The 26,760-nt window shown below is 31.6% G+C and overlaps 1 protein-coding gene across 4 annotated transcripts in view; it reads right to left on the bottom strand.

The window, feature by feature from the left end:
- Positions 1 to 26,760, bottom strand: part of Itpr (Inositol 1,4,5,-trisphosphate receptor) — a 149,679-nt gene that overhangs the window by 68,547 nt on the left and 54,372 nt on the right. For all 4 annotated transcript variants that reach the window (XM_080148186.1, XM_080148189.1, XM_080148188.1 and 1 more), the window contains 16 exons: positions 17,098 to 17,171; positions 16,443 to 16,496; positions 13,348 to 13,428; positions 12,841 to 12,929; positions 12,171 to 12,213; positions 11,492 to 11,565; positions 10,151 to 10,236; positions 9,840 to 9,933; positions 9,283 to 9,371; positions 8,582 to 8,679; positions 8,152 to 8,267; positions 7,867 to 7,925; positions 7,221 to 7,339; positions 5,827 to 5,900; positions 4,921 to 5,092; positions 1,271 to 1,332 (listed from right to left, as the gene is read on the bottom strand). In XM_080148186.1, coding sequence (XP_080004312.1) covers positions 1,271 to 1,332; positions 4,921 to 5,092; positions 5,827 to 5,900; positions 7,221 to 7,339; positions 7,867 to 7,925; positions 8,152 to 8,267; positions 8,582 to 8,679; positions 9,283 to 9,371; positions 9,840 to 9,933; positions 10,151 to 10,236; positions 11,492 to 11,565; positions 12,171 to 12,213; positions 12,841 to 12,929; positions 13,348 to 13,428; positions 16,443 to 16,496; positions 17,098 to 17,171 — 1,384 coding nt within the window. The remainder of the gene's footprint in view (positions 1 to 1,270; positions 1,333 to 4,920; positions 5,093 to 5,826; positions 5,901 to 7,220; positions 7,340 to 7,866; positions 7,926 to 8,151; positions 8,268 to 8,581; positions 8,680 to 9,282; positions 9,372 to 9,839; positions 9,934 to 10,150; positions 10,237 to 11,491; positions 11,566 to 12,170; positions 12,214 to 12,840; positions 12,930 to 13,347; positions 13,429 to 16,442; positions 16,497 to 17,097; positions 17,172 to 26,760) is intronic.

Below are 26,760 nucleotides of genomic sequence, written 5' to 3'. Positions count from 1 at the left end.
ATCTTACACTTTAGCCAGGGAGACAGGAGGGGACATTGGACTGGAAGCTACACTAGTATCCAAAGCTTTATAACCTCGTTATCTTAGCTCAAAAACTTTTAGTTGATTCCAAACCAGTCCAAACATTTCAACCAATAATTTAATCTACAAAAGGGGTAATTTTGTTAATCATCATTTTGGGATGTATATTAACCTATCGTCAATTGTCTTATCCCTTTAGATCCCTGACTTTAGCTCATATATTCACAGTTGAAGGAAACTATGAATTTGTTTAAAATAAGCACCATAATAAATCCTTAAATAAAATTAACATGATCTATCTGCGTGTGTGTGAAAAGCTTCTTTTAGTTCAAAGTTTCATTAATTTTTGGGGGGAGGAGTAACTCCACCCTCTTATGAAAAATCGACAAAATATGCTTTAAAAATATTTTTCTTTAACTAAAATAAAAAGGTGTAGGGTCGACTTAACCTACCATCTTTTTACCTCAAGTATCTATTATTTCATTGACGTTTCCCTACAACTTATCACATTTATAGATTCAAATACCATTGCAACTGCAAAAGGAAGTGATCTCATTTTAAAATTTATAAAAAGTAAATAAAATCATTTTTATTTCAGTAAGTGTTTTCTTTTAGATTAAAATAAAGGACATTTGAAGGAGGGTTTATAAAGTGAGATGTTTTTCTTGCAGGGTGATATTTTTCTTGGAGGTTGATTTAAAAAATAAAAAAAGATAAATAAAACCTATAGGAATCTTTACTGTGAAGAAGATCCATATCGGTTCAGCAGTTAGCGAGATCTTTTGAGTGTTTTCTGGAATCATATTTGCTAATGTTTTAATTTGCAGCTTATGGTGGACGTACATACGTTAATTATAGAGTATCTGGTTTAGTATAGAAAAATCACTTATCGCATCGTATAAGAGACAACTTTCCACGGTTATTAAAATGAAATTTATAGCCCGGCTATACTATGGACTAAGACAAAACTGGTATTTTTTTTTATTATTAGTGAATATTTGTCTTCAATACGATACGACACATGTTAATTTCAGTATGGCACAGAACCGTTTCTAATCCAGCGTATATAAATCGGTTTGGAAGCCGTACTGGAAATATTTTACCTGAAAACATATCTATCTGATGTCCAAACACTTTTATATTCTTATAGACAGACGGACTGTAATACGATAATTTCAATATAGATCAGAACCGGTTCTAATCCAGCGGATATTGATCGGTTTTGAAGCTATTCTGGAAACAATCCTACCTGGAGTCCCAACATTCCATGTTTTTCTGGACCAATCGCACAAAGGTTTCGATTTCATCAGCCTACAAAATTGAAGAAAAATGTTAGAAACAAAAAGTGATTTTTTTTTCACATATCGCAATGCAGAATAAGTGCCTGCTTCTGTCGGGTAGTTGTCGGGTACGAATCTTGATCATACTAATGACGTTAAATAAGGCACTACTTCTAACTTAGTAGATGGAATGCCTCGGCCTGTAAACAGGCGCTACTCATTCACATGCACAATTGGCACTTCCCAGCAAAAGTTTTGATATCTAACGGTTATTTATCTGTTATATGTTACCTAGCCTAATATCTTAAATATTTAGACTGTACAAAGATGTTAGTTTGATAAAGTAGTCTTGGGTTGAGATGGAACATTAGTTTTTAAAACTATCTTAAATTGAGCAAGCAGTGGCTAGGAGGGGAGCAAATACCGCCTTTGGTTCGCACGTCCATGAATATACCCAAAAAATGTATTTAGCGGCTGAGTAAACAAGATTGTCATATATGCAAATACAACCAATATTTTTTTTAATATTCAGTTTTCATACATTGTAGTTAAATATATTACTTTAGCAAAAAACTATTTTTTTAGGATATATCTTGTTAGTTTGAAATTGACAGGACATTTCTAACAATCAAAGCCATCTGTATTTATAGACTTTATGAGGAGAGAAATTCATTTGAAGCAGGATTAAACACCCCTTCGGCCTTCATCCCTCCCCCTTATTTGAATGTCTTTGTATATAAAATCTGCTGTATTGTATAACATTCCGACTTTTGTAAATAACCATGTTTAATAATAATATCTCATAGCACAATTTTTTTATTTATTTTTTGGGAATGAAATATTTTACAAGATAAAGTATATAAGTAGCCTCCCTTCATCTCACAAAACCTAGCTTTTCTGTCTCTTACCTAGCAAAATCTTGCTAAATATAGCTTTTCTGTCCTTCACATAGAAAAATCTTGCAAAATATAACTCAGCAAAATCTTGCAAAATGTATCTGCTGTATTGTACAGTATTACTATTTATGTAAATAAACATGTTTAACAATAATATCTCACAACACCAATATTCATATTTATTTTGTGGGAATGAAATATTTTGCAAGATGAAGGACATGAAGTAGCCTCAATTCACCTCACAAAACCTAGCTTTTCTGTCCCTTATTTAACAAAATCTTACAAAATATAACTCAGCAAAATATTGCAAAATGTATCTGCTGTATTGTACAGTATTCCTATTTATGTAAATAAGCTTGTTTAACAATAATATCTCACAACACCAATATTTATATTTATTTATTTTTGTGGGAATGGATTATGTATGTTTTAAACTACTCTACAATTTACCAGAAAGTGAGGGGAGATTTTACTGGAAACTACGCCTTAGTACCCAAAATTTTATAACCCTGTTCACAGTGCGATCTTTTGCCAAAAAACGGGACATTTAGAGTAGACAAAAGTAAACTTCAATAAATAAGCTTGTATTTGAAGAAATGATGTAATTTCTTTTGCTTTAACTCGAAAATAACTTAAATTTTGTCTCTGTTAACTTCTAATGTGCATTTGGTAAGTCCGTCTTGCTGTTTTGGAGGAGCAAAGCTACCCTATTTTTAAAAAATCTATAAAACTTCATAACTTTAGTTAGGATAGGAATATTTTAACAAAATCAACGTCTATGTAAATATTTCTTCAATGCAAACAATGTTTGTAAACAAGAATATAGCGTCAGGTGCACCCAGTTCGAGTCCCGGCATTTTTAGGTAGGTCCAGTATAAGTAAAATAGGACACTTATAAGGCATGTTTTCAAATATTTTTTTTACAGATATAAACAACAATAACATAATTTTCAAAACACTTTTGATTTTGTGTTAATACCTTTATTCTAAGTCTAGCTATCTTCATTTAAAGTTATATAAACATAATTACTTATATTATATTCTCTCTCAAACGTATATTTCTCTCTCTCTCTCTGATGCGTATATAATGTTTTTGCAATATTATAATTAATCCCCAAATTTGAATTTCTGCTGGACCAAAACCAGTTAGAATTACAATTTTTTTTAGAACACATGAAATTTAGCAAATTTAATTGCTAAAATAAAAGTATTTTTAAGTCATCTTTATTTAACGACTCCTTTATCCATTAAATGTCCATTAAAACCGCGAGAACGGCAAAAATCGTTAAAAATCACGCCAACGGCGGCAAATAACGGCGAAACGGTTTGCCAGAGGCAAATGATGCATAAGTCAAGAAAGATCCGTCTTAAAAAGTTTGAAAATATTGCAGAGATGACTTTGGGCTCTAAAATGACTCCTTCTCCTTCTAACGAAGGAAAATTTGAAATTAACAAGAACGAAATTGTTCAAACCATGCAATGTAAAATGCTCAATTACTCAAAAACGGCCAGGAGGCCCCAGGTTGTGAAAACTGTTTTATACACAATACATGTTGCATATTAATATTATTATTGCAAAACCCGGGGCCTCCTGGCCATTTTTTGGTAAAATGGAGAAAACTGATTTTTTGGGGTTAAAAATCTTAATATTTTTGGTGAAATTTTCTCACAAAATGTCAATTTACACCACTAAAATAATATTTTTTAAAATTTTTCTTTAATTAGACATTGTTACAGGTATCTGAAAAGTACCTCAATCAAAAATTATTTGCATAAGCTGAACATAAATGTGTTTTTTGTTGCTTTGAAAAAATTGTGTAAAAAAATCTGGAAAATCATCAAAACTGAAAAGAAATTTTTCACTACCATTTTTAAAAATGGCATAAATCCGCCAAAAATTAATATTTTTATAAAAATTTCTTTTCTAGCTGTCTACTTACAGCCATTATTAGGTCCTAGGATAGATAAAAGTCGGTTTTAAATTTTTTGGATGTCCCGATTTTTTTCAAAAGATCGCACTGTGAGCTGTTATCTTATTTGTTAGCTTAAACTTAAGCTGTAATTTTGTTGATCCCTAACAATTTAAAGTTTAACTTAAAAGTGGTAGTAGATTGTTTCTGATGTTTCAGGGATTAGACACACTTACTTTAAATTGGTTCAGCATTTGAAATTATTTTATACATATCAATGTATTTACAATTTATCCTTCTATCCATCTTTCAATCCATCTATCTATCTATCTATCCATCTATTGATCTATATTACCTTAATATTTTTCTCTAACAACTTTATATTATTATGAAGCAGAGCTGTAATGGTATCTTAAGCCAATATGTCATAGCCAATTTATATAGTAACTATCTATTTATCTATCTATCTATCTATCTATCTATCTATCTATCTATCTATCTATCTATCTATCTATCTATCTATCTATCTATCTATCTATCTATCTATCTATCTATCTATCTATCTATCTATCTATCTATCTATCTATCTATCTATCTATCTATCTATCTATCTATCTATCTATCTATCTATCTATCTACTCATCCATCTATCCATATATCTATCTATCTATATTACCTTAATATGTTTCTCTAACAACTTTCTATTATTATAAAGCAGAGCTGTAATGGTATCTTCAGCTAGGATATCATAGCTAATTTATATAATAACTATCTATCTATTTATCCATCTAACTATCTATCTATATATATTACCTTAATATGTTTCTCTAACAACTTTCTATTATTATGAAGTAGAGCTGTAATGGTATCTTCTGCAAGGATATCATAGCCAATCTGTTTTTGCATGAAACCAAAATGTTTTGCTATATATTCTTGATTCTTTCTGTAATCCTTCTGGGATAACCGCAGGATTCGATAACAAAGCCTAAAATTTATAAGATTTAAACAAGGATGGCAACAGCCATTAGTAGCAAAGAACAAAAAAATATTGTATGGACAAAGTGAGTTATGGAGCAGATGTTTAGTTGCCATAACAAAGAAAAAAGAGAGAGAGAGAGAATATGTAAAAATTATGAAACCTTTAAAGAATAAGGCTTATTCCTTTTGAATCATGACTGACAAAGAAACGGACAAAATAATGTAGGAAAATCTATCTTCAATGGCAATTAAGAAACTTACACTTCCCTCCATAGCGTTACGGACAGAAAAGTGAATTATAGAGTAGCTTTGCTACTAAAAATATAGGAAGCTCTTATTTAGCGATCTATGATGTTTCTGAATAGAAGAAAGGGGGCATTGGACTGTAAATTATACTTGTACCAAAAGTTTTATAAAATCGTTTTCTTATTCGTTGACTCAAAAAACTTTAGGTACTATTATTGAATTTTGATTGGTTAGTTCCAAACATATAATGTTCAATCTTTTCATCAAACAAAAATAATCTACAAAGGGGTTATTGCATTGCATTGGGAAAATATACCAATTTATCATCCATTGTCTTATCCCTTAAGATCAGTGATATTTATCAAAAAAATATCTAGAGAGGGAGGAGACATTCAAACCATCTTAAAACCACGTCTTCTTATTCGTTGGTACTTTTCAATAGAATGTTTCTTTTGGATCCATTGTCCTATCCCTTATTCTCTCCCTGAAATTTACCTGAAAATTTGTTTGTATTGTGAATTTCTTGCATCGGACAGTTCTTCAATTCTCAACAGCGGTCCATTTCCACTCTACAATATAGGTTTACAATAATGGATATATAATACATGGATATTATGACAGGAGTATTTCCACTCTACAATATAGGTTTACAATAATGGATATATAATACATGGATATTATGACAGGAGTATTTCCACTCTACAATATAGGTTTACAATAATGGATATATAATACATGGATATTATGACAGGGGTATTTCCACTCTACAATATAGGTTTACAATAATGGATATATAATACATGGATATTATGACAGGGGTATTTCCACTCTACAATATAGGTTTACAATAATGGATATATAATACATGGATATTGTGACAGGGGTATTTCCACTCTACAATATAGGTTTACAATATAGAATAGGAATAAAGGTATGGAGATCTTTAAAAAAAAATCAGCCGTCTATCTTGAATACTGGCAGAGAAAAACTTTACTGACTGACGGACGGACAGACAAACATACAGAAAGACAGACAAACAGACAAACAGACAAACAAACAGACAGACAGACAAACAGACAGACAGACGGATGGACTAACAGAGAAACAGACAGGCGAAGAGACAAACAAACAGACAGAAAGACAGACAAACAGACACACAGACACACAAACAGACAGACAAACAAACAGACAAAACTCAAATTATCCTCAGAATATGTAGCTTGCAGTATTAGAAACAGCTGAGAGACAGACAGACAAACAGACAGACAGACAGACAGACAGACAGACAGACAGACAGACAGACAAACAGACAAACAGACAAACAAACAGAAACAACATACCTTATCCTCAGCAAAAGGTGATTGTAGTATTCTAAACAATTAACAGACAGACGGACTAACAGACAGACAGACAGAACTCACCTTATCCTTAGTAAACAGTGCTTGCAATATTTTAAATAGCTGACATACAGACAGACAGACAGACAAACTTACAGAAAAACAGACATACAGAAAGACAGACAGACATACAGACAAACAGACGGACGGACGGACAGAACTGCAGACATACAGACAGAATGACAGACAGACAGACAAACATAGAGACAGACAAACATAGAGACAGACAAACATAGAGACAGAGAGACAGACGGACAGACGAACAAAACTCACCTTATCTTCAGCAAAGGATGCTTGCAATATTCTAAACAGCTGTTAGACATATAAACAGACAGAAAGACAAACTGACGAACAACTAGACAGACAAAACTCACCTCATCCTCTGTTTCAAAATGTTCTGTTTTCTTAACAAACAAAAAGACAGACATTCAGACAGAAAGACAGACGAGAAAGAAAGAGAAAAAGGCGGACAGACAGAGAGACTAAACTGACCTTATCTTCAGCAAACGGTGCTTGCAGTATTCTAAACAGCTGTTTCAAGATGTTCTGTTCTCTTAACAACTTCTGTCTGTCTCGAAGAACTATACTGTTTATAGAGGACGGCTCAACGGCTGAAAAAAGTAGTTATTTAACGCATCGTATTATAGACAACATTCTGCGGAGAGTAAAATAAATAAAAAAACATAAACTCCAGTTTTGTTGGCCCTTATTTTATAATTCAGTTTTATTCGTGTAAAACTGTCCATACGATACATGATATTTAAGTATGGCTGAGAACCGGTTCTTATCCATTGGATATTGATGCCATACTGGAAATAAAGAGTGTTCATGAAAAGGGTCAACTTCCCCCCCCCCCCTCCCCTTGGCTGTTAATTATACTAGTCCCCAAAGTTTTATAATAAAGTTTTCCTATTCCTTTTGATTAGTTGGTTCATTAAGTTGAGTGTTCAACCGTTTCAACCACTAATTTTAGTCCAGAGAAGGGGTGACTTTGTATATCAAATTGGGTGTGCACATCAATTTATCTTTCATTGTCTTATCCCTTTAATTAGATCACTGGGTGTAGCCACTATTATATCATTCAATTAAAACATAAAAATGACAAATAAGTTCAAAAATAAAACAAAATATAACTTACCAAGCGGATCAGGTTTTTGTGGTTCGTTCTCTTGATTGGCAATAAAGTAAATCAAGCCTAGTACAATAATATTATGATTAATTGAAAGCTGCGTAAAGCTAACCTATCCTAATATATAAAGTAGTAAGGTTTTTTTGTTTGTAGCTTATCATTTAGATCCGATTTTGTTCTCTATTTTAGGAAAGCTTTATATCCATGTCTAAGGGTGGTTTGAGTCTAATCTATTGTTTTCATATAGTTTTAGGCTATTTTTTTGCTCCTCTTCACCATAATCATAATTTTCCTTGAAGAAGGGAGGTAAGACTCCTCCGCTCATTTGGATTGATTGTTCCTTTTTCCAAATTACTCGACACATTTTCTAGAACTTTGCAGGCGTCATTGGCAAAATCCAGGTCTCGAACCTGATACAATAAACATTGGATTATAACAAGTTAAGAATAGTTATTCAGCGCATCGTATTATAGACAGCTTTCTGCGGATAATTAAAATGAAAAATTATAAGATAACAATCATTTTTGTTTGCCTCTAGGGGACAAAGGCCCGAGCTTACAAAGCTGGTTTTAATTTTATGATAACTATTCTATGATTTTATTCTAGTATCGCGGAAAATTGTTTGTAATGCTATGCTATACATTTTCTTGAGTATTTGAAAAATAAGTGTGGGATGGGTTTTTAGTGCTTAACTGGCGATTTATGTGAAAGTACCCAAACTTACCTCAGATGGGACAACTGCCATAATTTGAAATGCCTCTTTGTCCTCTTTGACCGGAGCACACCCAACTTTGGACATCACTGGCTTTTCTTCGTCTTTGTCTAGATAAAATATTTAATATTATTTAGTCGCGAGTCTACTGTATGATTTAAAATGTTCGTCCGTCCGTCAGCTACGTCAAGGAATAAACGTGACTTTCTTGGGTGTAATTCAAGATAGAAGTAAGATTTTTTTATGAATAACCCTTTACCAATGAACAATAGTATATAATTTACTTGGTCTGTCAGTCGGTCTATTTGTAATGTCCTGACTTGAATTTAATTTACTCCACTGCACTGCTATTTCAGATAGGCGTCTTAATATTTTTAATGAAGATTTTCCTGGTTAATAAGTATCTACTCTATAACTCCGTTGATCTGTCTTCTGTCTTTCTGTAGGGTTTTTCTCTTTTGTCATTGAAGATAAAAGGCTGATTTTTTGCTGACCAATTACGTCTATTCTATATTTCACAATATGTTTATCGGCAATATATTTATCTTAGCTGTTATCAAAGAATTGTTGGTTTATTTTGTTGAGTGTCCAAACGTTTAACCACTAATAACAATCTACAGAAGGGGAAAATTTGTGTATTATCATTATGTGAATGTACATCAATTTATAAGTCATTGTCTTATCCCTTAAATCCCTTGATATATTAACCTTACCTATTGGTATGTAAGTAGAATGAACCCAACTATTTGTTGCCATATTTCTCAATCTAACATACGAATTCTGTGGCACAAAACTGTCTCCCCTGAAAAAAAATAATAGTTATTTATCGCATCGTTTTATAGACAGCTTTCTGCAGATATTGAAATGAAAAATTTAAAGATTAATACCAGTTTAGTTAGCCCCAAATGGCCGAAGGATCTAGTTCAAACAGTGAAGCTAAATAATTACAAAGAGATAAACAAACATCCGGGTATAGTCCTTTTCGTGGCAATACATTAAGGGGCGATTCTTCGTATTTTTCACAGTAGCTTTTCTCCTTTTTCTAACCCCTGCGGGGGGCTCTAACCCTGCGGAGCCAATTTCCTAACCCTGTGGGGCAATCACTTAACCCAATATAACCTAACCTAACCTAAAATAACCTATAAAAAGCCATTTAAAAAATACGCCGAATCGCACTTTAAGGGGCGTTGCCACGAAAGGGACAATTCCCTAACATCCTATTATTTTGCTATTTTGGAGATAAGTCCCACTCTATCCCACTAATCTTTACCTGGATGTTAAAGTAGTAGGGTCAAGTTCAAACAGTGAAGCTAAATCATTACTGAATGGAACGGATACGAGATGGTACACCTTTCCACTAGAATCTAAAAACATATGAATTAATAAGAATTTTGTTGCATTTCATATAATAATCAAAAGTAACAGGATTTTTGTCTGTCTGTGTGTACAGAGTAATCTCGTCAACAGCTAAACCGATATGGTTCTCCTTTACAAGTTTAATTTACAATATTTTACAAATAGTTCTCCCCCCACAAAATTAATTTTTATGTCTGAATATAAAGTAATAATGTTTAACAGTACCTCTTAATTTATCTCTATTAGCATCTTGTGTGGTGTCTGTATCAATTTCAGCTGCCAAATAATGACCGGTTGCCAGATGTTTAAATCTAGAATATAAAAATATAATTTCAGCTTCCAATTAATGGACTGTTGCCAGATATTCTAAACTATTAAAAATAATTTCAGCTGCCAAGTAATGCCCAGTTGCCAGATGTTAAAATCTAAAATATAAAACATAATTTCAGCTGCTAAGTAATGAATGGTTGCCAGATGTCTAAATTTAAATATAAAAACATAATTTCAGCTGCCAGGTAATGGCCAGTTGCCAGATGTTTAAATCTAAATAATATAAGAATTTTAGCTGCGAAGCAATGAACGGTTGCCAGATGTTTAAATATAAAATATAAAAAACATAATTTCAACTGCTAAGTAATGCTCGGTTGTCAGATGTTTAAAGCTAAATGATTTAAACATGATGAAGACTTTCAGCTGCGAAATAATAGCCAGTTGCTAGAAGTTTAAATCTAAAATATAAAAACATAATTTCAGCTGCTAAGTAATGCCCAGTTGCCAGATGTTAAAATCTAAAATATAAAAACATAATTTTAGCTGCTAAGTAATGACAGGTTGCCAGATGTTTAAATCTAAAATATAAAAACATAATTTCAGCTGCTAAGTAATGCCCGGTTGCCAGATGTTTAAATCTAAAATACAAAAATATAATTTCATCTGCCAAGTAAGGTCAGGTTGCCAGATGTTTAAATCTAAACTATACAAACATAATATCAGCTGCCAAGTAATGAAAGGTTGCTAGATTTTTAAATCTAAAATATAAAAACACAATTTCAGCTGCTAATAATGGCCGGTTGTCAGAAGTTTTAATCTAAAATAACATCTGAATTATGGCTGCCCTGACCCTGCAGGACTACTTATTACTCAATATCATAACCTAACCCAAACTAAAATATTAAAGAAACAAACGAAAAACTATCCCCCTTACTACCCAGTACTCAATATAACTTTCATAGCCTAGCATGGCTACCTAATATATTATATAACCTGCGGGCCTTCCCAGTACCCTAAAAACAGAATTCCATTACCCAGATCCACCTCTGCATGGACTATTCTGGATCACCGCCACATCCCCTACCCTGCGGGGCTACCCAGTACCCAATATAACCTGCAGGGCTACCCAGTACCCAATATAACCTAACGCCTACCTGAAAACAGAATTCCAGTACCCAGCTCTACCTCTGCAAGGGTCATGCTGGACCACCTCAAACTCCCCAACCCTGCGGGGGCTACCCATTACCCAGTATAAACTGCAGGACTACCAAGTACCCAATATAACCTAACTCTTACCTGAAAACAGAATTCCAATACCCAGCTCCACCTCTGCATGGATCATGCTGGACAACCTCTACCTCCCAAAGGGCCTAAAATCAAATAATGCAATACGCCATCTGTTGGATTCAATATAAATTTTTAAAGCTTAAATTTTAAAATTATGGAAAATTGGAATATAAATTAAACTGGTACTATAAAGTCTTTGGCAATGTGTAAATTACTAATTATGGCAGGGGCGTCCAAGCTTTTTTTTTGGGGGGGGGTAAAAAATTTTTAAGGGGGGGGTAATTCGTTTTCGGGGGGGGGGGGTAAAATGGCCGCAAATTTTTTTTATCCCCCCCAAAATTTTTACCCCGGGGGTAAAATTTGCTTGGGGGGGGGTAATTACCCCCCCTGAAATCTGTTGGCAGGGGTAAATTTAGTTTACCCCCCCCCAAAATTTACCCCCGGGGTAAAATTTTTTGGGGGGGTAATTCAAATTTTAAAATTTTAAATGGGGGGGGGGGGTAAAATGAAAAAAATTGGGGGTGCCTACGGCACCCCCAAAATCGTTTGGGGGGGTAATCGCCCTATAACCCCCCCCCCCTTGGACGTCTATGAATTATAAGAAGATAAAACAAAGAAAAGGGTGAGTGGAAGAAAAATTAATCTGATTCTGATTCTTAAATGCGATTTGTACATTTAAAAATCTTACCTTACTACTAGTGGCTGAAGTAGCTGATGACCTGGCTGTCAACCTGTTGTTTCAGAAGGATTTCAAATCTAGTTTTATATAAATATACTAATAGGTTCACTCTTAGTCTCGAGGGCATTTGCTCAAAAAGTGGGTAAGATACACCTACCCAACTTTTTCATTAAATATTTTTGTTGTTGTAAATTCGTGGCTGGAGTTTTTCCTTCAGGCCATATCTCCAAAGGAGGGGGTTAAGTATACTCCCTCAAATTAGCCTAAAACCTTCAATAGACAATGGAAAATTATGTAACTTTAACTAGTTTTTAAATGGACAGACAGACAACCTATATCGTAAGCATATAGAATTACTGTCTCATAACTGAATCAAAAATTTTTTTAAGTGGAACATAAAAAATATTAAGTAATAATTTTTAAAAAACATCTTAATTAACGGGTATAGTCCCATTTTCAAATTAGCTTGTCTCCTATTTCTAACCTCTGCGGGGGGCTCTAACCCTGCGGGGCAATCATCTAACCTAAAATAACCCATCAAAACCTTCAGTGAAAATACGAAGAAACGCCCCTTAAAAGGCGTTGTCACGAATGGAACTATACTACAGTTAACTAATAGCTTCTAATTTAAAAACTTTAATATATAATATAATAAAAACACTAAATTGCGAAATTCTGCCTGAGAAAGACGTGCTGCTTGTGTTTATAATCATCCATGGTAAGAAACTTCTCTTGTTCAGCATGAAATAATCTCACTACATCTCCTCCCTGCAAAATTAAATTTTAATTTCATAGATTTTTTACTTGAAAAATCGAAGATTTTTATCTAGTATTCATTCAAAACCGATTAATACCCAATATAACTCTTAATGTTGATTCCTGTAACAGTTAAATACAAGTAAGAAAGCAAAACAACTCTGTAATCGTTGTTAATAATAATATGCTGTTTTTTTTATCTTTTTTGTATGATATATTTATCCTATTTTGTGATGTTTTAAATAATGATTCCTAGGACAACAAGGTACAAAATTATAAGCAAAGCATTTGTATATTAAAGTCCTAAAAATGTAATGTATTTTGACAAGTGTAAGAACAATTTTGTTTAAACTTATATACTAATATTCTGCTTATTAAGTTCTAACACTCTAAAAGTGTCGATGGTCGTTTGTCCGACTGTTTGTCCTACCTTTAGAATGTCTTGAACATTTTCTTGGTGTTCAATAAACAGAGAAATCTTCCATGAGGTTTGAGAGTTGACTACGTTCACCTAAATTAATTAAATTATAGAATAGCTACGATTTTAAAATAATTATGGTAGGTAGGGATGGAACATTGGACTGTATCTTACACTAGTACCCAAAGTTTTATTTTTTATTTGTTGGCCCAAAAACTTTAAGCAACTTAATTTTGATAAGTTGGTTTCAGACTATTTCTTCCAAACTTTTCAACCAATAATTTTAATCTCAAGGAGTTATTTTGTTTATTGTCAATGGGGATGTATATCTAAAAATTTTCACCGTAAACTTTAGATCACCACTTGCTTTATTTTCCCCTTGTATTTAAAACAGCTTTTAAAAAGCAATAGAAATAAATATTTTTACTGCTTTTTTACGTCCAAATTTCATTTATATTTGCAATTTTACATTGATATAAGCGTTTTAAAGTTATTCCAGGTAAAAATCCCAAAACGGCTTTTTGTCTATAAAATTTTAACTTTAGTCATTATATCATTTCAAAGCTTCGCTTTAATGGATGTTGTCATGATTCATCTTTGTTAGTATGATCAAAATAAGTGAGAAAAAAATATTTTCAATATCTCTGTCTGTCTGTCTATCGGATCAACTAGAAGACAATTTATGTCAAGCAAAAAAAGAGTATGCATACAATATCACACAAAAAATATTTGAGAAATCTTCAAAGTTACATACAATATAAATTTATTTGTATTTGTGATATATTTTCCAAAATTAGAGGCGGGGGGGGGGGGGTAATAAGCTCTCTAATCCTCCCTTCCCCCAGTACCTCATTTCAAGAGGAGTTTATGTTCAGACTTGCCTAAGCAGTCTTGCTAATAAATATTTTTTTATGGTTTTGAAAAAACACCAAAACGAGACATTTTGAATAAAGACCAAAAATTGCATTTTCCCCAGAAATATAATTTCCATTGTTGACAATTCTTGTCGGGGAATGGTTTAGGGTTAAAGGGATAGGTCAGTTGAAAAATATCAGTAATTTACCCCAAAAACAAGGCTTATAAAATCACATATTAGTGGAGTTGGAAGTTGAAAATTTAATGATTGAATTAAAAAACAACTGCTAAGCAAAAGCTGATGATTTCCCTCTGGGTGTAGTTGAGTAAAGAACCCGATTTTCCTATTTTGAAATCGATTGAAATTAATTAGGGGGTAGGGGGGTAAATTTTTATGATAATTTGTATCTTAAGTAAGTTAGATTATACATGTTATATTGATGCCCTTTTCCTATGGTTAGGACACCATAGGGAAAGGGACTTCCGCAGGGGTGAAGAGAGAAAGCACTAGAAGAGAAAGCGTCAAACAATTTAATAAATGAGGACTTTAATTCAACAAATTGCGCCAGGATGACTGCATACGCCATCGTAGCAGCTGCAGATTTTTAAACTTTTTTTGGCTAGTGAGAATGACTGTAAAAACATCAAAAGATAGGCAATATCCTTTATCCCTGTTATTCAGAAATATATAGAAAACTGTTTAGCAGTTCTATTTCTATTCATTCTTTTCAAGAATAATCATAAAAAAACAAAGACTGATGCCAGTAACAATTGAAATTATTGATGGTTTATAAAACCCAATCAAGATTTGCTAAGAGTACCCAAAGTTTTTATAGAATATCCTATTATATAAAGTACTAATATTTTTTTGTCTGAAGCTTAAGATCTCAATGAGTACTGAACTGATCGGGTTCTCTATTTAAGGTAAGCTTCACATATGTCCCATGAGGGTTTTAGGCTATCTGATTTTCAGATTTAAGTCTTTGCATGTTTTTACACTAATTTTTAGCCTCTAGATTCTAGGGGCACAGCCGCTAGTATTCTATATTCTACAATAAAAGTGAAGTATCCTACCTAAAATTATAAATTACACAGGGATTTTAAGAGATAAGACAATAAATTTATGTACACAATTATTTTATATAATTTTTGTTAAAAAGTTTGGAAACAGCCAATAAAAATTAAATAAAAGTTTTTGGCCATACGAGTAAGGTAACGTGGATATAAAACTTTTGGTACCTGTGTAATTTTGATTGGTTGGTTAAGTGTTCAAACTTTTTAGCCACTAATTTTAATTTACAGAAGGGGTAATTTTGTGTATCAATTTATCGCCTATTGTCTTATTCCTTTAGATCCCTGATAATTTACATTCCATTGTCCTCTCCCTCCCTTATTATAAAATCTAGCATGTACCATCAGATATATTGCATGATTTAAAATCAAACTATCATAAAAATTAATTGTCTTCATTTACAAGATGGAAAGATAATTATTTAAATCAATTTCTATCATAATGAAAAAATAAACAATGATAATGTATAATCCATGGAGTTATATGCCTCTAGGGGCACTCAAGAAAGAGGGGGAGGGGTCGACCCTAAACTTTACATTTAATTTTTAAAACAACAAGTAAAAAAAAATCCGTGGGGTTGGGGTCAATAAATCCTCCAATATAGTTGAAAACCTTCCCTAGACCTATGAGAAGCTTCTTTGTAACGGAGAACCATATCTGTTTAGAGGTTAGCGAGATCCTTCGTTACAGACTTACTTCCATCTTATTGTATCAGTAAGGGTTTATTGAATAAGAAAATGTAAACTAAGTTTTCGAGTAGCTGCGATAATTGATAACTCAGGGGGCACATTGGGCTGTTTATTACTCTAGTCCCCAAAGTTCCATATTAACATTTTCTTAATCGTTAGCTTATCAACTTTGAGAGACTTTTATGAATTTTGATTGGACGGTTCATTAAACGTCTAAACCACTAATTGTAATCTACAGAAGGGGTAATTTTGTGTAGCGTCATTGGGGATGTACATCAATTTATCGTCCATTGTCTTATCCCTTTAGATCCCTGTTAATAGCTACGCAATGGAATGCTAAATATTGATAAACAGTTGATGCAATTAAAATATCAGATTACTTTTTCTATTTTCAAATAATAAGCAAAATAATAGTTTTATATAGCGTCGTCGTATTAAAAACAGCAATCCGCGGATAAAAAAATTAAAAATAGTTAAGCTGGCAACCTTACCTCTTTACATCCAGGATTATCCTGTAGTTCATAATTGGCCCCAACATGAAGATTCTGAAATAAAAGGAATTGTAACAAGGATAACAAGTCGCGAAGCACAATAAAACATGGATGGAGTTATAGAGTTAAAATGTCGGTTTCCATAAACATTGTCTACATATCTATTATTAATATTCTGCAAGGGTTTATAATCATACTAATTGTTCTATTTCAGTAATAGGTATTTATCGCATCGTATTATATATAGCTTTCTACAAATAGTGAGATTACATTGGTATTGATTATATAGGTTTTACTTTTACTTTATTATTCTTGCATAATTGTCTTTTATACGATACGATACATAAATTTTCAGTATGGCTCAGAACCGTTTCAAATCCAGTGAATATTAATTGGGTTCGAAGCCATACTCGATACAGCACTACACATATTAAAAGGCCAAATTCTAAAGAAATCCAACTAGGCCTAATTCTAAATAGATCTAACTAGGCCGAATTCTAACAAGATCTAGTTGGGCCGAATTCAAAATAGATCTAACAAAGCCTATCTTTAAAAAGATCTAGCTAGGACGAATTCTAAAAAGATTTAGCTTGGTCGAATTCTAAAAAGATCTATTTTAGAAACATCTAGCTTGGCCGAATTCTATAAACATCACCTGTTCACCAGCATTGACTGGTTTGAGGATAACCTTGTCTCCGACCACCACGCTGTCACCATTTTGTCTCAACTAATGTTTGTAATATTGTCAAATTTTTGGTTAATTTTTTTAAACCTTTGAATTTAAAAATTTAAAAAAAATGGTACTTATAGTACTTATTTCTTTCTTATGCCTAACCCTTGCAGGGGCCACTAATTAACCGTTCAGAGCTACTCTGTGTCTAATGTAACAAATTAAAAACTATCCCTTCCCTTTAATTAAAAATAAAGGGGATATTAACTAACGTTCATTAAACATTTCATTATTATTATGCCTCTTGAAATTCGATTCCTTGGCTTATCAGGCACAATGTATATTCTCTATAAGAGAAAGATATGTAGAAATAGAAAGAGCTTTAGAAATAATAAGAGAGAAAGCTAAATAGCAGGAAAAAATCTTTAATGGTCGAAAGACAGAATTAATGATAATGTACTCGAAGTATCAACAGTGTGTTAAAGGTGGAAAGAGAGAAAAAAAGAGAAAAAGAAAGAAAGAGAGAGAGAAAGAGAGATAGAGCTAAAGAGAAAATGATAGGAGTAATAAGAGATAGAGAGATAGCTAAATGGCAGGAAAAAAGAATTAATGGTAATGTACTCGAAGTATCAACAGAGTGTTAAAGGTGGGATATACTCAGGAAAAATGAGGGATAAGACAATGGATGATAAATTTATATACATCCTTAATGAGGATAAACAAAACTATTATTTATGAATTATTGGTTGAGAAGTTTGGGCACTTTTAGTTTGGAACCCACCAATTAGTGTCAAAAGTTTAAAGCGAAAGAACATGATAAAACTTTGGGTACCAGTATAATTTTCAGCCCAATGTCCCCTCCCTCCCTGGATAAAGCCTTTGGGAATAATAAATCCAATCAATAGGATAATACAATGCCAACCTTTCACACACATACAAGATTTTTTTAAAACAAAGAGTTGTAATTCTTAATGAAAAATTAAATTGAAGGGGGGGTTTGGGTTGGTATGTCTAAGTCCTAACCCTGCTAGCCCTATATTTGCGTTGCATTGACCCTGCAGGGCCACCTAATACCATATACAACCCATATGAGCCTAACCTAAAGTAATATGCAATGGAATTAACCTCCCCTATATTTGCAATCTATTAAGGAATAATGCCGATCTCATTTACCACTGAACAAATAGTTTTCTATTCTAGATTGGAATAAAGACATTTTATAAATTTAATTCTTGTGATGGTTTAATGCTATTTTTCTGTCCTTCCTCCCCTTGATGTTAGGGTTGAAGCCACTATAGTAAGATAGGTCTATAACTGCTAGGTTTATAATTTGCTGCACAACAGAAAGCAACCATTAGTACCTTCAATTAATTTACTATTTTTTTGTTTACTTTGCTTTTAATATTAATTTTAATACCTATTAAAAAGAGTATTATTTAAAATCCTATTATACAGTGTGTTTTTTTTATGAGAACTTTTTGGAAAGCAATTTATCCCACTTATAGTTATCAGAATTTAATGATTAATGGCTTACTTTCTTCGTTTTTTAATGCAATTAATAGAACACCAAAAAAAATTTCAGTTTTTATTTTATAAGTACAGTAAAATCTAAAATTCAAAACTTAGGTGTCAACATCTAAAAATGGTTTTAGCGCATTTTTCTTATGCCAAAATCTCCTACCCTTTGGAAGAAAAAAATTGGATTTTCTGTAGTCGACTTTGGGTGGCCAGTACTCCCTCCCTGGTTGAGATAAAATATTTATATATTGATATGTTGTAGTACATGTCCCTAATAGTATCTGTATACATTTTTAGCTCTATATCTCAACTTTGAAGAGTTTAGCAGCCATTCTTGCAAAAAATTGAATATTTGAGCATAAGAAAAATGCGCTAAACCCATTTTTAGATGTTGACACCTAAGTTTTGAATTTTAGATTTTGCTGTACTTTTTAAATAAAAACTGAAATTTTTTTTGTTATTCTATTAATTGCATTAAAAAACGAAGAAAATAAGCCATTAATTATTAAATTCTGATAACTATAAGTGGGGTAAAATTGCTTTCAAAAAAGTTCTCACAAAAAAACACACTGTATAAAGTAGCAAATTTTTTTCCACTGTTGCTTAAGATTAACTACTGAACCAATTGAGTTCTCCAGTTTAGAGAATCTTTGTATAGGTCCCGGGATGGTTTATTTACGTTTTTTAGGCTTATGTCTTGGAAAGGTCTTTTAGCAATTATTTTTCATAATGTTTAAGTCTTGTGATAGATATAGGCTATTTTACTCCTTTTGATATCCCTTAGATTACAGAGCCCTAGGTGCTAGGGGCTCAGCTGCTAGTAGCTATTGAAAAAAGGATTACTTATAATTTTAATAGAAAATACTAATAAATAAAGAATTTATGTCTATTTTTTAGCATGACTGATAGGCCGACAGATTATAAAACTGGATGATCATTTGATCAGGGAATCTTAAGCTTTCTATCTTAAATAACAACTGAGAAAGTCACTTTTCCTTTGAGGCGTTATAGACGGATTGACGGACAGACAAACAAAGTGATTTATAGAGTAGTAAAAAAAGGTAATTTAGTATGTCCAAGAAAAATAATGGTAGCTATACTAATGCAAATCTTAGAATACTGCAGGGATGGGGGGAACAATGGACTGTAAATTATACTGTGGTACCCAAAGTTTTCTTATTCGTCGGCTTTAAACTTTGGGTACTTGGTGGGTTCTTTTTACGGGTACATGGCAGATTTACCACTAGCAAAAATACAGTGATATTACTGTCATAAACACAGTGATTTGCTGTCATAAACACAGTTTTACTGTCAAATTCACACCTGCGTTTTTAGGGGGTATGACAAAAATACAGTTATTGCACTGGCATATTCACAGTTTTGCTGTCAATTATACACCTACATATTGACAAAAATACATTTATTAGATTTATAATTTGTCAATTATACACATACATATTGACAAATATACATCTATTAAATTTATACCTACTTATTTATCCATAATATTTAATACATCTATTACATATAGAAAAATGGTGACATTAACATGACCGTCAAGGAAGGTGAAAAACCTGTGTGGTTAACTTATTATCCTAAAAGTGAAAATTTGTTTACTTATACCAGAAGTAAACGAATAACTAAACATGTTGGTGTTAAATCTGATACAAAGCCAAAATATGTGAAAAAGAATTAAATAGAATCTAAATTTAAAGATCATTCTCTGTTATCAAATCTAATATATGTTTAAACTAATGTCACCACTCTACACTTTATCTCTATTGTATGTCAATAATCTTTTACTATATGCTAAACAAGTTTATTATTTTGGGGTTAATTAGTATAACTTACAGTATGTATGACCCTCGAAAAAGTATTTTTAAGCATCTGCAGCCCTTATTTCTCAATGAATTATTAAAAAATGCATATGTCCTTGTTCTCCATAGTATTCCACGTAAGTAGATATAAAAATATTTTTTTACCTCCATTAACACCAGAGATTTTTAGTGCTAAAGTTTTGAAAAAGTGACTGAGGAAAAAGTAACTTTTAACATGAAACGATTTTTTTAGCAAAATTAAGCTAGAAATCCTTTTATTTTTGTTACTAGCAGAAACTTTATACAAAAATGAAATAAAAAATTTAGTTTTTGAGTAAAAAGCATTTTTTTACACATATTTTTTGAGTCTTTTTAGTTCAATGATATTTTGAAAACCCTCCTTATTAGGCAAAATTGTTTAAGATTAAAAAAACAAATAAATCTCTATGAATATAGCAGGAAAATTGTTTTTGTTTCACAATCCTAACTTTAATAACAAAAAAGTTATAAAGAAAATAAAAATAAAACATAATGATCTTTTAGTCTAAAAAGCTTAATTTACCCCCTATTAAATAATTGAGATGTCAGAAAAGTAGGCGGAGCAACTGTCATAATTAATCCTTTTCTATAAATAAGGGTTAATAAATAACTTAAAATTTGCAAATATTCAATTCATTCAGTAGTAATTTTTGCCATTAAAAATTTATATTTTTTTGTGGAATAAAAAAGAAATATTTAGTTAACTTGTTTTTCTTTGTGTCTCATTATTCAGTTGCCAGAAAAACATAATATAACCATCCAAAAAATAAGAGAAACAAAAAAAAAAATCTTTTTCTCAGTCACTTTTTCAAAACTTTAGCTCTAAAAATCTCCGGTGTTAATGGAGGTAAAAAAAATATTTTTATATCTATTTACGTGGAATACTATGGAGAACAAGGACATATGCATTTTTTAATAATTCATTGAGAAATAAGGGCTGCAGATGCTTAAAAATACTTTTTCGAGGGTCATACTGTATAAAATTAATTTTCCAAATTGGCACTTTTTAACAGTAAAATTTAAACTTATCTGTTATTTTAGGGCTTTGATGATGATATAGAATTAATTTCAAGTAATCCAGAGAGTGCGTTTGAAAACTTTTCTAATGTTATCAATGAAAACTTTGAAAAATTTTCCCTTTTAAAACTTTAAAACCCAACAAAAGAGTTATCCCCCAAAATCCCTGGATGTCAGCAACTTTACTAAACTTAAGAAAGAAAAAAGAAATGTTATTAAGACAAAAATTTAAGAATAAAACCGTTGATAGCAATAGAAAATTTGTCATTGCAAATAATATTTATAAATCTGCAGTTAGAAAAGCAAAAAAAGAGTACTTTTTTTCTAAATTCAATGAATTTTCGTCTAACATGAAAAAAACTTGGTCTACAATTAATCAACTTATTAACAAGAATAAAAAAATGCATTCTATCCCAAATCTTTTTACTGATGATAACAGATCTTATGAAAACTTTCAAGATATTTGTGAAGGTTTTAACAATTTTTTTTATTAATCTTGGTCCCAGTCTAGCAGATTAAATTCCATTTTGTGAAAATGATTTTAATGACTACAATGGGGTTCCAGTTAATGAAAATTTTGTCTTTAAAAAACATTTTTTTTTCCTCTCAATAAGCTAAAACCTAAACTAATTTGTGGACCTGACAATATTTCTACTAAACTTTTAAAAGAAATTATGCCAAGTATTATAGATCCTGTTGTTTATAATTAATATTAATTTAAAAGTAGGTGTATTTTTGTCATCAAAACTGTGAATTTGACAGCATACTTGAATTTCATGGGTGTGAACTTGACAGTAAAACTGTGTTTATGACAGCAGAAAGGTGTAATTTTGACAGTGGATAAAAAAATATTGCCAAAAATACAGCTAAAAACGAAATTGACAAAAACACACCCAATATTTGTCAAAAACACAGTGGCTGTACTTTTGCTAGTGGTAAAAGTGGCAGCACCCCCTTTTTACAGTGTTTAAACCTTAAATACAATTATCTTAATCTACAGAAGGGGTAACTTTGTTTATCATAATTGGGGATGTACATCAATATATCATCCATTGTCTTATCCCTTAAGATCCCTGGCATAACTGACAAATGTCAGCATTACCATTAATCTGCAAAAGGGGATATTTTGTTTATCATTATTTAGGATGTACATAACTTTATCATCCATTGTCTTATCCCTTAAGATCCCTGGCATACTGACAAATGTCACCATTACAATTAATCACCGTATTGCAGTTTTTCACAATTTTTTTTGGGGTGTGCATATAATTTAGCTGAAAAAAACCTGAATAAATATTCAAACAAATTTTTAACAACCCTATTTATATCCCCTCTTAAAACAAATGTGTAATGAGGTGCAGAGGGAGGGGGAAAATCTTAATGAATGATTGGTTGAAATGTTTGGTAGGGGGTGAGTTTTTGAAGTACCTACCTTCACTCTCGAGTCTCAACCCAATAAAAAAATTAAAATTGTTTGGGGTAAATTTGTTTTTTATCATTAACTTATCACCAATTTCTTGAAACTTTAAAATAAACTTCAAAAACTACCCACCAATTTTAAATATGGGGGGTTAGTATTTAATTATTTTTGTTTATTATTTAATTTCATGTTAACCAATATTGGTTGTATTGATAGATTATCTAAACTGTTGAAGTTGAAGAATGAGATGCACACACTCACATTTTAATATTTTTTAGTTGCATAGCTACTAAATGGGTGTCTGTCCGTCTGTCCTTCCATCCGTAATGTTAGGATAGGTTAACCAATATTGGTTGTATTGATAGATTATCCAAACTGTTGAAGTTGAAGAATGAGATGCATACACTCACAGTTTAATATTTTTGTTAGTTGCATAGCTACTCTATGAGTGTCTACATGTCTGTCCATCTGTCTGTATGTAATGCTATGATTGCCTGATTATTACCCATTAACGCTGCAGGTTTCTGATATTTTTGCCATTCACGAGATTTGATGGGCACATAAAGTGGGAAGGAGTTGTTTTATCAAGGTGACTCTAAAAAACTTTTATTCATTTAATTATAACTTAATTATTATCTTGTGAAGTAAAGTTTGAGTAAATCCAACAGGTTTTTGTTGTATAGATAATTACTCTCCTTTTTCTATATTAAAATACATAAAGACTAAAAATTTAGCTAAATATTCCGTCATTTCATTTTTATAGCTAGACTACTATACGGAATATAGGTCCTTGTTTTGTAGCTACCTATCATAGCTGTATATTCACATGTGTCAAAATTTTAGGAGCGAAGCTTCTCTATAATTCACTTTGTCCGTCCGACAGTCATTCAGTGTTTTGGGGGAAATGTGATTTGAAGATACCCTATTCCAATGAGCATCCAGTATATAATTTACTTGGTCTTTCGGTCTATCAGTCATGCTACAAAAATATGAATATTATATCATATATATGATGTATTCTTCATTTATGACCACTTAACATCCGCTCTTTAAATCACATTATCCATCCATTCATCATTTTTTTGTGTCTTTTTACTTATAAAATTTTATAAATGTTGTCATCATTGTTATATTTGTTTGTATATCCTTTTTACTTTTCCTGTCACTGTAAGTCTGTACCTAACAATTTCACAGGGGAAGCTAAATAAACGAAATATACCTCTTCTGTACATTTAAATTACTGGTTGGGAAGTTATAACCAACTAATGAGAGAACACGTTTAAAGAACTGTAGTTACAGGTAAAAGTATCTGTGCTGAGAAACATATCTTTAATTTTAAACCGCAAAGCTATCAAATGACAGAACTACAGGGTCATTCAAGAGAAATAAGTTTTTTAAAAACTTAAATATGCATAGAAAAAAAAATCATATATAATTCTTTTTGCATAATTTGTTGAAATTATCATTTTTAAATATTTAAAACATAAATGTCCCATAACAGTCTTTAGAAATATAAAATGCATATTATTTAATTGTTTTTTTTTCTAAGTTTTAAAAAACTCATTTATCTTGGATGACCCTTTAGTTTGTAAACATTATTGGGCCATTTAAAATCCATTGATCCTCTTTCACTCTCCCGTACAACGGTTTGGCATAAAAAGAATTCCTACTTGTTTAAAACAAAAACTTAAAAAAAAATTAACTCATTCTACTGTATATTACTACATTATATTTTTCATATGTGTATAAGAGCCACACTTAAACTATACAGCTTAAAATAAGCCACACCATATATACCTATGTAATATATGCAAAGAACCAGAGAGAGCGAGGACAATGGTCTGTTTTTTTAGACTAGTCCCCAAAGTTTTATAATAACGTATTCTAATTCGTTTGGTTGAAGGACTTTTAATGGATTTTGAATAGTTGGTTTATTCAGTTGAGTGTCCAAACGTATCAACCACTAATTGTAACCTACAGAAGGGGTAATTTTGTGTATTAACATTTAAGATGTCATCAATTTATCGGCCATTGTCTTATCCCTTTAGATCCCTGATGGCAAAGAACTCATTTCCCGTTGCGATTAATAAAAGTATAAAAATGTATCTTAATTAGGCAGGGGCTATAATCTTTCATTTCCTTACAGGGAGGGAGGAGGCACTGGGCAGTTAATTACACTGGTACCCAAAGTTTTATAACCACTAAATCTTGTTCTAAAGCTTTAGGTACTTTTATTGAATTTTGATTGGTTAGCTAAAAATTGTTTGTGTCAAAACTTTTAAACCAATAATTTTGATTCACGGGTTATGATCATCAATTTATCGTCCATTGTCTTATCCCTTAGGGTCCCTGCAATTCCTTACATTCAAATAAGTTTTTTCTATGAAGGGAATTCAATTACAAAGTAAAATTACATTATGCATTTTTTAAAAAAATATGTGAATAAAAACGAATACCCCAGAATACTGTTGATTTAACCATTTTTCTATGGGGGTTCTTTTAATTTTCAAGGGAGTTATTTCCCCTAAATAATAAGATTAATGGAATTTGGGAAGGTGGAATAAAATTATATTTCCAAATTTTAACAATCTTCAACCCCCCCCCCCCCCTTCAGATAAATTGTTTGTGATATTTTCATAAAGTTTATTACATGGTAAAATCCCTTTCATTCTCTTACATAACTTCTTCCATTTCATGAGTGCATGTTTCCTATCTATTTTTAATGCGAAGTTTTTCTATAATTAGGGGAAGTTCGTCTGTACATAACTTATAGGTCTGATCGGTTTCCAATCATGTTAGAATTGTCCTATAGATTTTAAACTTTGTATGATGATTCCTGTATCAGTCGAGTACCATTTAGAAAACATGTGTAATCAGGTAGTTCATTTAAAACATGCTGATTTTTTAATAATGATTACCAGGACAACAAGGTACAATTTTTACAGGGAAGCATTTTTACAATCAATACATAAAAATATGTGTATGACCTTAAACAGTATCTTGTAGGTAAGCAATTACTTTACAAAATAATACTCTGCTTTTTAATTGTCGTCTGATTTTAAGAGCTTCGTTTTTATGGATGTTGTCATCCTTGTTTTTTTTCTAAATTGAAATTGAACAAGAAAAATGCACATCCAATAATTACTATCAAATAATAGACAAAAGAACATGAAAATAAAACCAACAGAATCAAAAACAAGAATGACAACATCCATTATTGGAGAAAGGATTTATTGTGTCGTATGATAGACGAGCTTTCCGCGGATATTAAAATGAAAAAAATATAAGATTATAACCGATGGATGAAGGACCGTTTTAACAAAACTGGTATTAATTTATGATTTTTATTTTAATATTCTTGGAAAATACGATTTTATTTTTCAGTATGGCTGAGAACCAGTTCTAATCCAGCGGTTATTAATCGGTTTAGAAGCCATACTGGAAAAATTGCTTTTTATGAGAAATACTTCAGTTAAATTATCATTTTTCATCATGCATTTTTTTGCCCCCGAAACAAAACTAATTTTGTATAAATATTATCTTTAAAATAAAAAGATTGCATATTTCTGATTACCCTGACGATATTCAGTTTTTTTTACAGGGTTTCTACTAATTGCAGAAAGGGAGGGGTCAGTGGACTGTAAAATGTACTGGTACCCAAAGTTTTATTACTCATGTTGGTTCTAAACTAGCAGAGTGAAAACATTTCAACTATGGTTCTAATCTACAGAATGGGTAATTTTCTACTTCATCATTGGGGATGTATATCAATTTATCGTCTATTGTCATAACCCTTCTTAAAATATCTGACATCAAACTGTAATGTAAAAAGATATA

This window comes from Acartia tonsa, chromosome 14 (genome assembly GCF_053477335.1).
Source record: "Acartia tonsa isolate MP-2025a chromosome 14, ASM5347733v1, whole genome shotgun sequence".
Classification (NCBI taxonomy): Eukaryota; Metazoa; Arthropoda; class Copepoda; order Calanoida; family Acartiidae; genus Acartia; species Acartia tonsa.
Note: the sequence above shows the minus strand (reverse complement) of the source record. Positions and strands in the feature narration are given on the sequence as shown.